Below are 14529 nucleotides of genomic sequence, written 5' to 3'. Positions count from 1 at the left end.
ATTATCTTTCTGACTGCAATTAGTTATGAAAACATTGGCATGATATAATCCCTAAACCAGTATAGTCACATGATTACTTAAACCTTTCTAAAAGTATCAGAGAAGAAATATATCTTTTTTTTTTTTTTTTTTTTGCTATCCAGCTTCTGTTTCTGGCTTATTTGATTTGTTGAAATCAAATGTTTTTGCAGTGTTGAAATCTCTTTTGTGGTAAATTGAAGCACTTTGTCCTTCTTGCAATGACAGTGGCAAACAAGGGATCATGCTGAACAAGAGGTAGATGACTTTATCTCCCAAGGCCCTTTTGATTTCTGAGTTTAGTTTGTCTCTTGCAATACAGATCCTTTCTATACTTGTTTCCTGCCGTCACATGCCATATCTTCACTAGTGTGGTTTTCCTGTGCTTAAGCAGCCTAATTGTGTCAATCTCTTTTTTAATACCAGCTTTATTGAGATATAATTCACAACACCATACAATTCACCTGCTTAAATGGTACAATTCAATGGTTTTTAGTGTATTTACAGAGTTGTGCAACCATCAGTTTATTTTAGAACATTTTCATGGCCCCAAAAGGGAACCCCATCAGCAGTAACTCCCCATTTTCCTTCACATCCACCCCTCCCCACCCCAGCTCCCAGCAACAATGAATCTACTTTCTGTCTCTATGGATATTCCCTTTTTGTACATTTCAGATAAATAGAATCATACAATATGTGGTCTTTTGTAACTGGTTCCTTTCACTTAGCATAATATTTTCAAAGTTCATCTATGTTATAACTCTGTCAATCTCTTTTTAAAGTCACATTTTGTTTGTTTAGTAGACACAGACGCAAATATTTATGGTATTTAACCAATGACCTATGTGGTGAAAGCTCCTTTTTCAGTCTCTTGATCCATCCATCTGCCTTCAAATACTAATAGCATTTAAAAATCATATTATATTCCCTCTCTCTCTCTCTCTCTCTCTCTCACACACACACACACACACACACACACACACACACACACACACATGCTCTTATGCATACAGACACTTTTAAATTCACTAAAATCTGGCCTAACATATTTGAGAATCAAACAATCAAGAATAATAGGCTAACTATTATTCAACATAGTTTTGGAAGTTTTAGCCACAGCAATCAGAGAAGAAAAAGAAATAAAAGGAATCCAAATCAGAAAAGAAGAAGTAAAACTGTCACCGTTTGCAGATGACATGATACTATACATAGAGAATTCTAAAGATGCTACCAGAAAACTTCTAGAGCTAATCAATGAATTTGGTAGAGTAGCAGGACACAAAATTAATGCACAGAAATCTCTTGCATTCCTATACACTAATGATAAAAAATCTGAAAGAGAAATTAAGGAAACACTCCCATTTACCATTGCAATTAAAGAATAAAATACCTAGGAATAAACCTACCTAAGGAGACAAAAGACGTGTATGCAGAAAACTATAAGACACTGATGAAAGAAATTAAAGATGATACAAACAGATGGAGAGATATACCATGTTCTTGGATGGGAAGAATCAACATTGTGAAAATGACTAGCTATACTACCCAAAGCAATCTACAGATTCAATGCAATCCCTATCAAACTACCACTGGCATTTTTCACAGAACTAGAACAAAAAATTGCACAGTTTGTATGGAAACATAAAAGACCCCAAATAGCCAAAACAATCTTGAGAAAGAAAAACGGAGCTGGAGTAATCAGGCTCCTGGACTTCAGACTATACTACAAAGCTCCAGTAATCAAAACAATATGGTACTGGCACAAAAACAGAAATATAGATCAATGGAACAGGGTAGAAAGCCCAGAGATAAACCCACACACATATGGTCACCTTATCTTTGATAAAGGAGGCAAGAATATACAATGGAGAAAAGACAGCCTCTTCAATAAGTGGTGTTGGGAAAACTGGACAGCTACATGTAAAAGTATGAGATTAGAACACTCCCTAACACCATACACAAAAATAAACTCAAAATAGATTAAAGACCTAAATGTAAGGCCAGACACTATAAAACTCTTAGAGGAAAACCTAGGCAGAGCACTCTATGACATAAATCACAGCAAGATCCTTTTTGACCCACCTCCTAGAGAAATGGAAATAAAAATAAACAAATGGGACCTAATGAAACTTAAAAGCTCTTGCATAGCAAAGGAAACCATAAAAGAGATGAAAGAACAACCCTCAGAATGGGAGAAAATATTTGCAAATGAAGCAACTGGCAAAGGATTAATCTCCAAAATATACAAGCAGCTCATGCAGCTCAATATCAAAAAAACAACCCAATCCAAAAATGAGCAGAGGACCTAAATAGACATTTCTCCAAAGAAGATATACAGATTGCCAACAAACACATGAAAGAATGCTCAACATCACTAATCATTAGAGAAATGCAAATCAAAACTACAGTGAGGTATCACGTCACACCAGTCAGAATGGCCATCATCAAAAAATCTAGAAACAATAAATGCTGGAGAGGGTGTGGAGAAAAGGGAACCCTCTTGCACTGTTGGTGGGAATGTAAATTGATACAGCCACTATGGAAAACAATATGGAGGTGCCTCAAAAAGCTAAAAATAGAACTAACATACAATCCAGCAATTCCACTTCTGGGTATTTATCCAAAGAAAACAAAAACACTAATTTGAAAAGATATATGCATTCCTATGTTTACTGCAGCATTATTTACAATAGCCAAGATATGGAAGCAACCCAAGTACCCATTAATGGAGGGATGGATAAAGAAGATGTGATGTACATACATAGAGTGGAATATTACTCAGCCATAAAAAAGAGTGAAATCTTGCCATCTGTGGCAACATGGATGGACCTGGAGGGTATTATGCTAAGAGAAATAAGCCAGATAGAGAAAAACAAATACCGTATGACTTCACTTATATGTGGAATCTAAAAAGGAGAACAAACGAACAAACAAAACAAAACAGAAACAGACTCAGAGATACAGAGAACAAACTGGTAGTTGCCAGAATGGAGGAGGCATGGGGGAATGAGTGAAATAGGTGAAGGGGAATAAAAGGTACAAACTTCCAGCTATAAAATAAATGTCACAGGAATGTAATGTACACGTACGGAATATAGTCAATAATATTATAACAACTTGTATAGTGATTGATGGTAAGTGGACTTATTGTGATGATCATCTCATATAAAAGTATCAAATCAACATGTACACGTGAAACTAATATAATATTGTATGTTAATTATAACTCAGTTTTTAAAAGATGAATTAGGCCCTACGATCTGCCTTTGAGCTTCTGAAAGGAACCCTGAAGACCAGATGTGCAAGCCTCTTTTCTTAAAATATTTATTTATTTATTTTAGCTGCGCCGGGTCTTAGTTGAGGCACGCGGGATCTTTTAGTTCTGGCATACAGGATCTTTTAGTTGCTGCATGCAGCCTTCTTAGTTGCGGCATGTAAACTCCTAGCTGTGGCATACATGCAGGATCCAGTTCCCCTACCAGGGATCAAACCGGGTCCCCTGCGTTGGGAGCACAGAGTCCTACCCACTGGACCACCAGGGAAGTCCCTGCAAGCCTCTTTATATAGATAGGAAAACTACCAACTTTGGGTTACTTTGTGAATGATCCTATATGGCTTAAATTGATGGTGTGATAGATCAGAAAGAAATGCAGTTTGAATAGAGCTTTGAGTCTGAGGCTCCTTTCTTAGAGCAAAATGTTAGCCTCTGAAAAGGACTTTTAGATTTTGCGTAACACGAAAGTAGCTTAGTTACATCAAGATGGCTATCATAGCAGTATTCATTAAAATGGAGTTCTACTTTGTTGCGCTTGTTAAACAGGAATCTCAACCAGCATCCAAATAGGGCAAGTTTTATCTGTTGGAAACTACCGAGGCACTGAGACACAGTGCCATTACCTGGGCACCCTGTGGCTTTGAAACTGTGACCACTGTACTTCCATTAAAGTGACATTTCTTGACCACAAACTCTTACTGAATTCTGACATCAGTGTTAGTAAATAAAGTAAAGCTTCTATGTAAGCTTTTTTGAAAAGAAAAAACAGGAAAGTGTAAATAGCATATGCATAGGATTCTTACTATTTTGACTTATTCTAAATTCTAACACTTGAAAAATAAACTAAAATAGAATACTAAGTTAAGTAATTGAGACAAATATATCCATACTCAAAAATTTAGCTTGCACAGTCCCTTCATACAGACATTCTAAGTCTGTAAATTTAAGTTTTAAAGCAGGTGGAAGCTCTTCAGTGGTGACTTAACAGACGCCATAAAATGTAGAAAACTGAAGTACTGTATTAGTGTATCTAGAAATTTTGTGTAAGGAATTCCAGAAACCATACCAAACCTTGGGCCAATTACTGAAAGCCAGAAATCTCACTGTGGATCCTCTCGTAAATGTGTGTGGCGGTACACTTCACAGTCCACACAACACGAACATGTTGAAATCAGTATTTTTGTGCTGACCCAAACCTGACCCAATACAAAATCTCTCATACCAGAAATTTAATATTTCCGATAGCCAGATTGCTCTCTCATTTCTTTTTCACCTTTCTGTGCCTTTCATATGTTCTTCCAGTTGGTTAATCATTAATTAATATTTAATGAGCCTTTTTCCCAGTGCCAATTCCTTCTCTGCTAGTGTAGCCTTTAGGCAGTTATATGAACTCCCCTCTTCTGCCCATTCAAGAAGCGCCAGCACTCACTATAGGTTAATTTCTCTAAGGAAATTCATAATAGCAGATGAAGTGAGGGTTCCTTGACAAGATCATTCGATTTTCAGGCCACTCTTTTTTTTTGGCCGCGCCCTGAGGCATGCGGGATCTTAGTTCCCTGACCAGGAATGGAACACATACCTCCTGCATTGGAAGTCTTAACCACTGGACTGCCAGGGAAGTCCCAGGCCACTCTTAATTTAGCAATTTTCGTAGTGAATATAAAATGAGAAGTAAGTGAACCAATTTTTAATTCTTAAAAAACTTTCCAAGCACACATTTCCTGAACAAAATGGTTGTGACTGAAACAGGAAAGGGCTTCTACAGCTGTGCCACAAGCTCTTGACCTGACCCTGGAGAATCCGTCAAACTCTGGTCCTTGGAGCTGATTTTGGACCTGGAGTGAGCCAAAGGATTGGAATGCACAATAAGGAGGGGAAACCTCCACGTGTATTAATGAAAGAGGTCAATTATGACACAGAGGCCAAGAAGAAGAAAGGGTCCTCTGGGAACCAGGAGCATGTCTCCAAGTTTTCTCTGGTGAAAGGAGACTGATGAAAATTGACATCCATTTCCAGTCAAACGAGTGGGAACCACGTTATTTCCACCTTCCCTTCCCACCTCCACCTCTCATTCCTTTCCGCATGGACAAACAGACCAGACAGGTGATTTGGGTCAACAATTTACTTGGGCACGAAGCCAAAAACATGAGAGCCTCGTCCTGTCCATATATCTGCTCCCTAGACCTCGCTGGAAAGGGAAGATTGCTGAGGTTTTCCCTCTGCGTTGTTCCGCACGCAGGCTGATTGGAGCAGAAGAAACTAAGTACTAGTATTACTAGTCCCTTCCCATGCCGAGATTCTCTTTACGATTCTGTGTTGAAACTGTACTCTCCAGAGACTTAAATAGGGGCTTGGTGACGTTCAAACTCTCGCTCCAACATTCTCATCTCTTCGTTTATTCCATACGATTTTTTGGAACGTGGTCCCCGAGCCAGGCTCTGAGGACTTCTAATCTCTTCATAGCCAGGGAGGGGAAGTAACAAGAGCGGAGGACCAATCTCCGCTCCCAGCCGCAGAGTTAGTCCCCATCCCTCCAGGGCGCCCATCCCGGTGCCTATTCTCCCAACTCCCCACCCAGTTGATGTGACAGGCTCGTGGCCCAATCCCCTTCCTGGTTCCCAGCTGACTGCTAGCACCACCGGAGCCAATGGCGGCGGCCGAGGGGCGGAGGGGGCTGGCAGGAGGGGAGGGAGCGCTGGCTTTAGAACCACAGCCGCAAAAATTCCGAGCGGCAGAAGTTGTCTGAGTGCGTCGGTTGGAGGCTGTCTGGCCAGATCCGGTACTCTGCGACTTTATGTAAGTGTTCTGCAGGCGCGGGAGGGCACTAGGGGAGCGGGATCCCTGGGCGTGGGCATGAGTGGGTCCAGGAGAGAGCATCTCCGGGAACCTCGGCAGGAACGTGCCTGGCACGGGAGGCGGGGGACTGAGAGGGAGGCTGCAGAAATTTCTGTCCTAGACCTTGGGCGCCAAAGCGGTCGTTCGCATCAAGAACGGGTGGGAGTGACCGAGTGTTCCCCACGACCACCGCCCGCCGCAAACACGTTTTCTGCTTTTCACTGGAGAGATGGTGCTTTCTCACTAGTTGCTCTTAACTTGTTGCCAAACTTGGGCTGGAGTCCTTGACGCCAGCCCTTGCCCTTCTCCCCTTCCGTGGCGGCGGCCCCGAAGTGGAAACCAAGCGCCTAACTTCCCTCTGTCGTCCTTCTTCAGCTACTGCCACCCTCCTCCCCCCCTCCTCCGCCGGCTCCGGACTCAGGAAATCCCGGAGCCGGTCGCCGGCGACGCCTCCAGCCCCCGCTCGCCCTCCTCGGGTGACCTCACGGGCTTACCCCGGCCCCCGGGCTCCACGGGGTGCGGTGGCCCAGGGAAGGAACGAGGCTCCGGTTGCCTGCCTGCCGCCTGCTTCCCTTACCATTAGCGAGCGAATCGCTATCGCACCGCGTCTCCCTATGAGTAAGCACTTTTTTCCTTTCTGTAGCAGGACATCTCCGGGCCATTAGGGCAGTACCTTTCCGTTCTCCTCTCCTCAGATCCCGAGCCGCCCGTCTGCTCCCTTTTCAGCTCCTTTGGCTCTGCAGCCTCGAGCGCGTGGTCGGGGCAGCGGCCGCCCGGCACCTCCCGGGGCTCCTCCGGAGGCAGAGCCGAAGGGGCGGGGGGCGAGGGCAACATCCCCTCCTCCCACAGAGCTGCACTTGCCGGTGTTTACATTTCCCGACTCGCAGTACTTAGCGGTCTAATGAGAGGCCGGGGACGCCGACCACCCCCGCCCGGGCTTCTCGCCAGTCCCAGAGTTGCCGCCGCCGCTGCTGCTACTTGCTCTAATGTGCTGGCGGCTCCGACGGCCAGGCTCCAGGGCAGAAGATCCCAACCTGGGAGGTGGAGTGGGCTTAATGCTTTCTGACGTTTCCTGTACGCGACGCAAATTCTTGCTCCACACCCTATCTGCACAACATGCCGGGTGGTACTCAAGGTTGAGTTTAGAACTAACTGGGTTGGAGAGCCTCGCCGTTTAGGATCAGATAGACGGGATGCTCGGGGTGCCCGACCTGTTACCAGGGATGGGGGGTGGGGAAGAGAGCCTGGCTGACTGCACAGTAGGTAGAAAACCTAGGTGAAATTAAAAACTACTGAGACGTAAGCGCACACTCCACTTTACAGGATGTCACAGTGTATTTGGGAGCTTAAACTTGATCCTGAAGATCCAATTTACAGTGAATTCCAACGTAGTGGCCGAAGCCCCACATATGTCAATTGGCATCACGTGCCCCAAGTCTCTGATGCCCCTAGGGTAATGGTCACATGACTTCTTTTGACTTTAAAACTGGAATGTAATGGCTGAAGTTCATTTTCCCAAAACTACCGTGACAAAAAAGGGGAGGGGGCGGTGTGAACTAGCCTCTACTCAAGGGAGTTCTACTTGGATTTGGATGAGGGGAACAGAAAGGGAAATTGGATGCTCAGATTTTATCCAAAATAAAAAACGGAAGCTGTTTTTAAAATAAGTGCTTGAAATATGTTTGTGCTGGGATATATATCTCCCCTGTGGCCCTTCAATCTAGTTATGGCTTTTCTAAATTTTAAAAATATCTTACTAATTATTTTCTAGAAAAATCGTCCATTTATTCATGCCCTATTTCATTCCTAAATGATAGATTTGAAGCCATATCCCATAAGATAGTGTTTTTTAAAAAATTAGGCTTTGTCCATGTCCCTGGGTCTGGCCTATATTCCAGTTGAACTGTTCTCTATATTAGGCATCTGCTTGAAGGTGGTGGATAATCTCTTGGCTAAAATTAACCATCAGTTATTGTGGTTTGGAATTAATTGGATCAGAAATCAGGCAGGGAAACAGTGGACACTAAATTTAAGAAATCGAGCTAGTTGGGTTTTTACCTGTCAGTACTTTAGTAGAATAATGAGAGGCCACAGAAACAACTCCCATAATGACCAATACCCACCCAAGTGGCCCAAGTTAAGGTTGCTGTTGGAAAAACATGGCAGTTTTTGCTATTCAGATTATATATTGCAGAGTGTAGAAATGGGCAGAGGAATCTCTGAGGTTGAGAGTTTAAAAGCTTTACTTATTTACAAAAATGGATCCAGTTGATACGTATTCAGTCTGAAAACAACTAGGGCAGCTAAAAATGAAACTGGGAATATTTAAGAGATTTTGGCTTTGTATGCTTCAGCCAAAAATCCTTGTCTCCTTACTGCAGCAACCTCTGAATGACTTGAGCACTACATTTTCATGCTGTGCATGGGTTTCTGAGCCTAAAAACTAGAACAACTTTAAAGCACATAGTTCTGACCACAAGGCTAGCCTTGCGGCACAGATTAGCTGGAAGTGGACTCAAACTGCACCTGAGTTAATTAGAGTTAACTACACTGGGAGATAGACCCCCCTAGTGGAAGAGAGGTGATAATATAATTTTAGATGGAACTCCTAACAAATATTTAACCTTAAAAAAAGAAGAGCACAACTATCCAACTAGGTTAAAGTGGTAGGGAGATAAGTTCTTTTTAAAATAGTATTAACTCATGTCAAAACAGGATCCTCTCTAGGCTCTCCAACCAGTCTTTCATTGTCTCGGTGTGTCCACTCATTTACAACTACTGACTTCATTTTTTAGTCATATGATCTAATGAACCCAGGCTTTCATTAAAATTAGAGGATTATGAGTCTAATTCTTAGTTTCTACAATTAGATCTAGAAAGTTATCAGACTCTTTACCTGGGGTGGGAGAGCCAAATAAATTATGCTCTGCCTTGATTTAACACAGACAATCAACACTGAGGTCCAAGGTCTCTAGTCTAGTCTGATGCCATCATTTAGAGTCAATTGCTAAAAATGTCTAGGCTCAATGCATTTTGGGTAGAAGGATTAATTATAACTAGTGAGTAATATTTGGGTTGAGATTAAGTCTCTTCTACCAATGGTTACAAGCACATTAGACTTGACTGTGACTGTTTATACTGGCAGAATGTCAATATCCAGGGCACTATTAGGAACCCCATGAAATTTTGCTCCTAGGCAAACAGCGTGACTGTTACAGAAAAGAAGGGGGTAGTAACTTGGTGGTGGTGCCTGAGCACTAAGGAGATTCTGTATGGTGAAACTGATGACGAAAGGAAGAAAATTCACTTGCCATTTTTCCATATTCTGTTTTAAGCATTTTTACTTGCCTTTCCAAGAAATTTACTGACATAATATTCTTAGCACATAAGATAAATTCATGAATTTGCTATTGCTATAATCTAGGTGGAATGAATATGCCAAACTGTTTGTTTTTGCTGTTTAGTACAGATTCCAAAAGTAGCTGGTATAAAATTGAAAACGAACATCTATCAATACATGAAAACTTGGGTAACTGTTTTTGGAATCATTTTGTACTTGCTCATGCTCTTTTGGTGAAAAGTAATCCAGAGGGGGAAAGTTTAATCTGTGAAAATAATAAAACTCAGTTTAGAAGAAAACAGCTAGATCATGTTTTGAGTCTGTAATTATTCTAGAGAGTGACACACCATATGATGTATGTTCATTGTGTTGGAGGTTTCAAAAGTTTTTTGGATACATTATACTGTTGGAAGGTCTTTTAGATACCAGTGGTCATGACTAGCTGTTTTTAGTGATGAGAGCTTTGGTTAAAATTATGGCCTAGAAATATAAAAAACTGTCTGATCATGAAATGTCAGTCTCAGGAGAAGATCTGATAATACTTGGGCCAATGGTAGTTATGGAGGTGAGACAGTTTCCAAAAATTCAATATGCTTAATAACATTGAATTTGCTCTATTCTTAGCACTTGAAAGATAAATATTGGTGAGTATAAACTGTTTTAGGGATGAAAAAGCATTGCTGTTAAATGAAAATTACAATGCTAAGGGGGACGTATGTTGGACTTGCTTCAGAAGAACTAGATTCTAGACATGGCTCTGCCACTGACTCATAGTTTGACCTTGAGAAAGTCACTTAAGATTATTATATTGATAATTAACATTGAGTACATACGTGTGCCAGACACCACGCATTTTCTCAATTATAAAATGAGGGCATGGCTCAAGGATTTTGGTTTGCTGGGATTTTTTTTTCTTTTATAAGATATATCTTTCATATAGATATAGTCTGGCTTATTTCAGTCATATTTATCAGTTGATTTTTTTCCAATTTTAATGCAACTATATTGAACCAAGCTAAATACCTTGTAGGCAAATTGGTGACTCTCCGGTCACCAGTGGCTTATTCCGTGACTAATGTTATTTCTTTAAAATATAGAGGTACCATTTATATCATTCCTTATCAAGGATTTTTGGCACATTAAACTTACTGATTTTATATTATGACAAAGCTTAATTTCTCTTAACGGTCTAGAAATTTGTTTGATGATAAGGAGGTAGTGTTGTTTATTGGAAAAGGCATTGAGTGTGGACTCCAGGATCTTTTAGGCTACTACAGTTTGCACAGACAGGCCATCTTCAGTAAATCATGGAAGTTCTCTGTTTTCATATCTGGATTTTACTTTATTTGTAAGCCATCTGTTTTCAATCTGTGTATTTCACAGGCATGCTGAAAGGATAAATGAGCTATGTAAGCCTTGGTTCTTCAGCAGACAGGTGCTATATAAATTCAAAGTACTGTAGTAGTATATCATAGAAACACTAAAGCTTTAATAAGAGTTTACAGAAATGGTAGAATTCTCATCACTTAAGCCTTGCCACATTTTTACTTGTCTGTAAATGTTCTCCAGCCATCCACTTTTACAAGCTAAGAAGAAATAAAGCCAGACATAATGTAATGAAAAATAAGAGAAATGGTTGATAACAAGAGAATAAAAACCTATATGTGTAATACTTTCTTATAATTTTTTTCCCTCAAATATTGTGCCAAGTAGCCTGTAAAAGCCATTAATGTGGTGGTGTTTTTTTTTTAACCTTTCCCAAGTAACTACTGAGCAGTATTTTGGCGTTCATTGGTAATGGTTACAAAATACTTTGGCTTATCATACTTCATTCTTAGTTTTGTGATTGCCCGTAATAGGAGGTTTTGTGTAAAATTACGCATGAAAAATCAAATGTTTCTCCTTATAATTGCACTCTAAGTTGCACATGCAGGTATGGAAAAGTGCATAATGGAGGAGATGAACTTATGTTTAAGTGGTGTGCCATCATTAACACAGAAAAGGTGAGAAGTTAATGCAGGTCTTCATTTGAAAAACAAACATGTTGGGCTAGATGACTTGTGAGGGGTCATTTTCTTTTCTTTCTTTTTTTTTTTGGCTGCATCGGGTCTTTGTTGCTGTGCGTGGACTTTCTCCAGTTGTGGCGAGCAGGGGTTACTCTTTGTTGCAGTTCAGGCTTCAGTAGTTGTGGCACGCAGGCTCAGTAGTTGTGGCACACGGGCTCAGTTGCTCCGTGGCATGTGGGATCTTCCCGGACCAGGGCTCGAACCTGTGTCCCCTGCATTGGCAGGCGGATTCTTAACCACTGTGCCACCAGGGAAGCCCCTTAGGGGTTATTTTCAACCCCCACCCTCAAAACTATTAACTTGAAATTAATTTTCACTGTGTATTGTCATCTTGCCGATTACATGATAGTTCTTTAACTCTGCCATTCTTTGTGTTATTATGCATTTTTATTTTGTTAAAATTATGTTTGCTAACATTTGTTAAAATAGCACTTGTGAAGTGATAGCACTTCATGAAAATGGAATAAGCAGAAAGCCTTGAGTTAAAGGACTTTTGAAATAACCTGATATCCTATGACTAGTTCTGAAGAGAAGTTTCTCTTTGTTAAAAGAAATCATTTTCTTTTATAAAATCTGACCTCTTATTTCTACCATCTGTTTTAAAAGATTAAATAGGAAATCATTTTTTTGTAATCTTGTAACCCATATATTGAAAATACAACTCTGATTCTCTTAAGCTGTTTTAAATTTATATGTATACAAAATACTTGTTTACATAAAAAGTATATATATAAAATTTTTACTTTCTATAAAATAGAATTTGAGAGGGCAGCATAATAGCTTTGAATATTCATATTATTGCATTCTACATTATATGCTCTAATTACATAGTGTTGCTCTCAGATTGACATTCTGCTATTGACACTGAATAATACATTGTCCTTTATAGACGAATGTAATTTTTAAGCTTTTTTTCCTGTATTTCTTTACTTGCTTGCATATTCCCATTTTTGCCATTTCTTATTGTTGTTTTTGACATCTTGGTGCTTGTATATCAGGTGGGGGAGAATTACCATTTAAGATTGTTTTCTCAGATGTGAAAATGATTCCTAGGGTATATCCTATTGCTATAATAGTCAATAGGTATATTTAATTAATCTGCTGGAAAAGTGTCTTAAGTAGTGTGTACTTAGGATATTTTTTAATCAGTTTACTTTGGATTAAAAAAATACAAGACCACTTTAAAAATATGAGAAGACTCCAGCCGTCGCCGCCGCCGTGGGGAGGAGAGCCATTATCCAAAGGAATCAGAACAGTTGAGAAAACTGTTTCTTGGTGGTCTGAGCTTTGAAACTACAGATGATAGCTTAAGAGAACATTTTGAGAAATGGGGCACACTTACAGTTTGTGTGGTGATGAGAGACCCCCAAACAAAACGTTCCAGGGGCTTTGGTTTTGTTACTTACTCTTGTGTTGAAGAGGTGGATGCAGCAATGTGTGCTCGACCACACAAGGTTGATGGGCATGTAGTGGAACCAAAGACAGCTGTTTCCAAAGAGGATTCTGTAAAGCCTGGTGCCCATCTAACAGTGAAGAAAATTTTTGTTGGTGGTATTAGAGAAGATACAGAAGAATATAATTTGAGAGACTACTTTGAAAAGTATGGCAAGATTGAAACCATAGAGGTTATGGAAGACAGGCAGAGTAGAAAAAAGAGAGGATTTGCTTTTGTAACTTTTGATGATCATGATACAGTTGATAAAATTGTTGTTCAAAAATACCACACTCTTAATGGGCATAATTGTAAAGTGAAAAAGGCCCTTTCTAAACAAGAAATGCAATCTGCTGGATCACAAAGAGGTCATGGAGGTGTATCTGGCAACTTTATGGGTCGTGGAGGAAACTTTGGAGGTGGTGGAGGTAACTTGGGCCGTGGTGGAAACTTTGGTGGAAGAGGAGGCTATGGTGGTGGAGGTGGTGGCAGCAGAGGTAGTTATGGAGGAGGTGATGGTGGATATAATGGATTTGGAGGCAACGGTGGTAACTATGGCGGTGGTCCTGGTTACAGTAGTAGAGGAGGCTATGGTGGTGGTGGACCAGGATATGGAAACCAAGGTGGTGGATATGGTGGCGGTGGTAGAGGATATGATGGTTACAATGAAGGAGGAAATTTTGGAGGTAACTATGGGGGTGGTGGGAGCTATAATGATTTTGGAAATTATAGTGGACAACAGCAATCAAATTATGGACCCATGAAGGGGGGCAGTTTTGGTGGAAGAAGCTCGGGAAGTCCCTATGGTGGTGGTTGTGGATCTGGTGGTGGAAGTGGTGGATATGGTAGCAGAAGGTTCTAAAAACTCAGAAGAAAAGGGCTACAGTTCTTAGCAGGGGAGAGAGCGAGGAGTTGTCAGGAAAGCTGCAGGTTACTTTGAGACAGTCGTCCCAAATGCATTAGAGGAACTGTAAAAATCTGCCACAGAAGGAACGATGATCCTTAGTCAGAAAAGTTACTGCAGCTTAAACAGGAAACCCTTCTTGTTCAGGACTGTCATAGCCACAGTTTGCAAAAAGTGCAGCTATTGATTAATGCAATGTAGTGTCAATTACATGTACATTCCTGAGGTCTTTTATCTGTTGTAGCTTTGTCTTTTTCTTTTTATTACATCAGGTATATTGCCCTGTAAATTGTGGTAGTGGTACCAGGAATAAAAAATTAAGGAACTTTTAACTTTTCAAAAAAAATATATGAGAAGAAAACAAAAGGGTTTATAAAGAAGAAAAATAAAAATTACTCATAATTGTACCACCTGTTCATATTTTTCATCTGTTTCCTGTGTAGAACGTTAGATATTTTAAAAATTGGGATCATACTGTATATACTGTTTGTATCCAATTCTTTTAACTTATATTATAAACATGTTTTCATGTAATCAGATATTTTTGAAAATATTTAAAATTACTGCATGATATTCTATATAATGGATATTTCATAATTTATTTCGCTAATTCCAGGTTGTTGGAAGTTTTTGTTCTTTCCCTATCTTATAGATAATGCT

At 40.2% G+C, this 14529-nt stretch overlaps 2 protein-coding genes across 2 annotated transcripts in view; both read left to right on the top strand.

Annotated features, from left to right (window-relative positions):
* Positions 1-5985: 5985 nt before the first annotated feature.
* PLS3 (plastin 3) overlaps positions 5986-14529 on the top strand; it is a 90573-nt gene continuing 82029 nt past the window's right edge. Inside the window, exon 1 of the mRNA XM_060137119.1 lies at positions 5986-6088. The gene's annotated coding sequence lies outside the window, so the exon portion shown is untranslated. The remainder of the gene's footprint in view (positions 6089-14529) is intronic.
* Positions 7029-14105, top strand: LOC132513068 (heterogeneous nuclear ribonucleoprotein A3-like). The gene is made up of 2 exons (XM_060137281.1): positions 7029-7173; positions 12731-14105. The coding sequence occupies exons 1-2, from the start codon at positions 7029-7031 to the stop codon at positions 13825-13827; spliced, it is 1242 nt and encodes a 413-aa protein (XP_059993264.1). The 3' UTR covers positions 13828-14105.

This window comes from Lagenorhynchus albirostris, chromosome X (assembly GCF_949774975.1).
Source record: "Lagenorhynchus albirostris chromosome X, mLagAlb1.1, whole genome shotgun sequence".
NCBI lineage: Eukaryota > Metazoa > Chordata > Mammalia > Artiodactyla > Delphinidae > Lagenorhynchus > Lagenorhynchus albirostris.
The sequence above is the reverse complement of the archived record's forward strand: the minus strand, read 5'-3'. Positions and strand labels throughout refer to the sequence as shown.

Bases quoted from the DNA above. Each gene is read 5' to 3' on its own strand.
- LOC132513068 (XM_060137281.1), top strand. From the start codon at position 7,029: ATGAGAGGCCGGGGACGCCGACCACCCCCGCCCGGGCTTCTCGCCAGT. The intron at 7,174-12,730 runs GTGGGCTTAATG...AAATATGAGAAG, and splicing joins ATCCCAACCTGGGAGGTGGA to ACTCCAGCCGTCGCCGCCGC.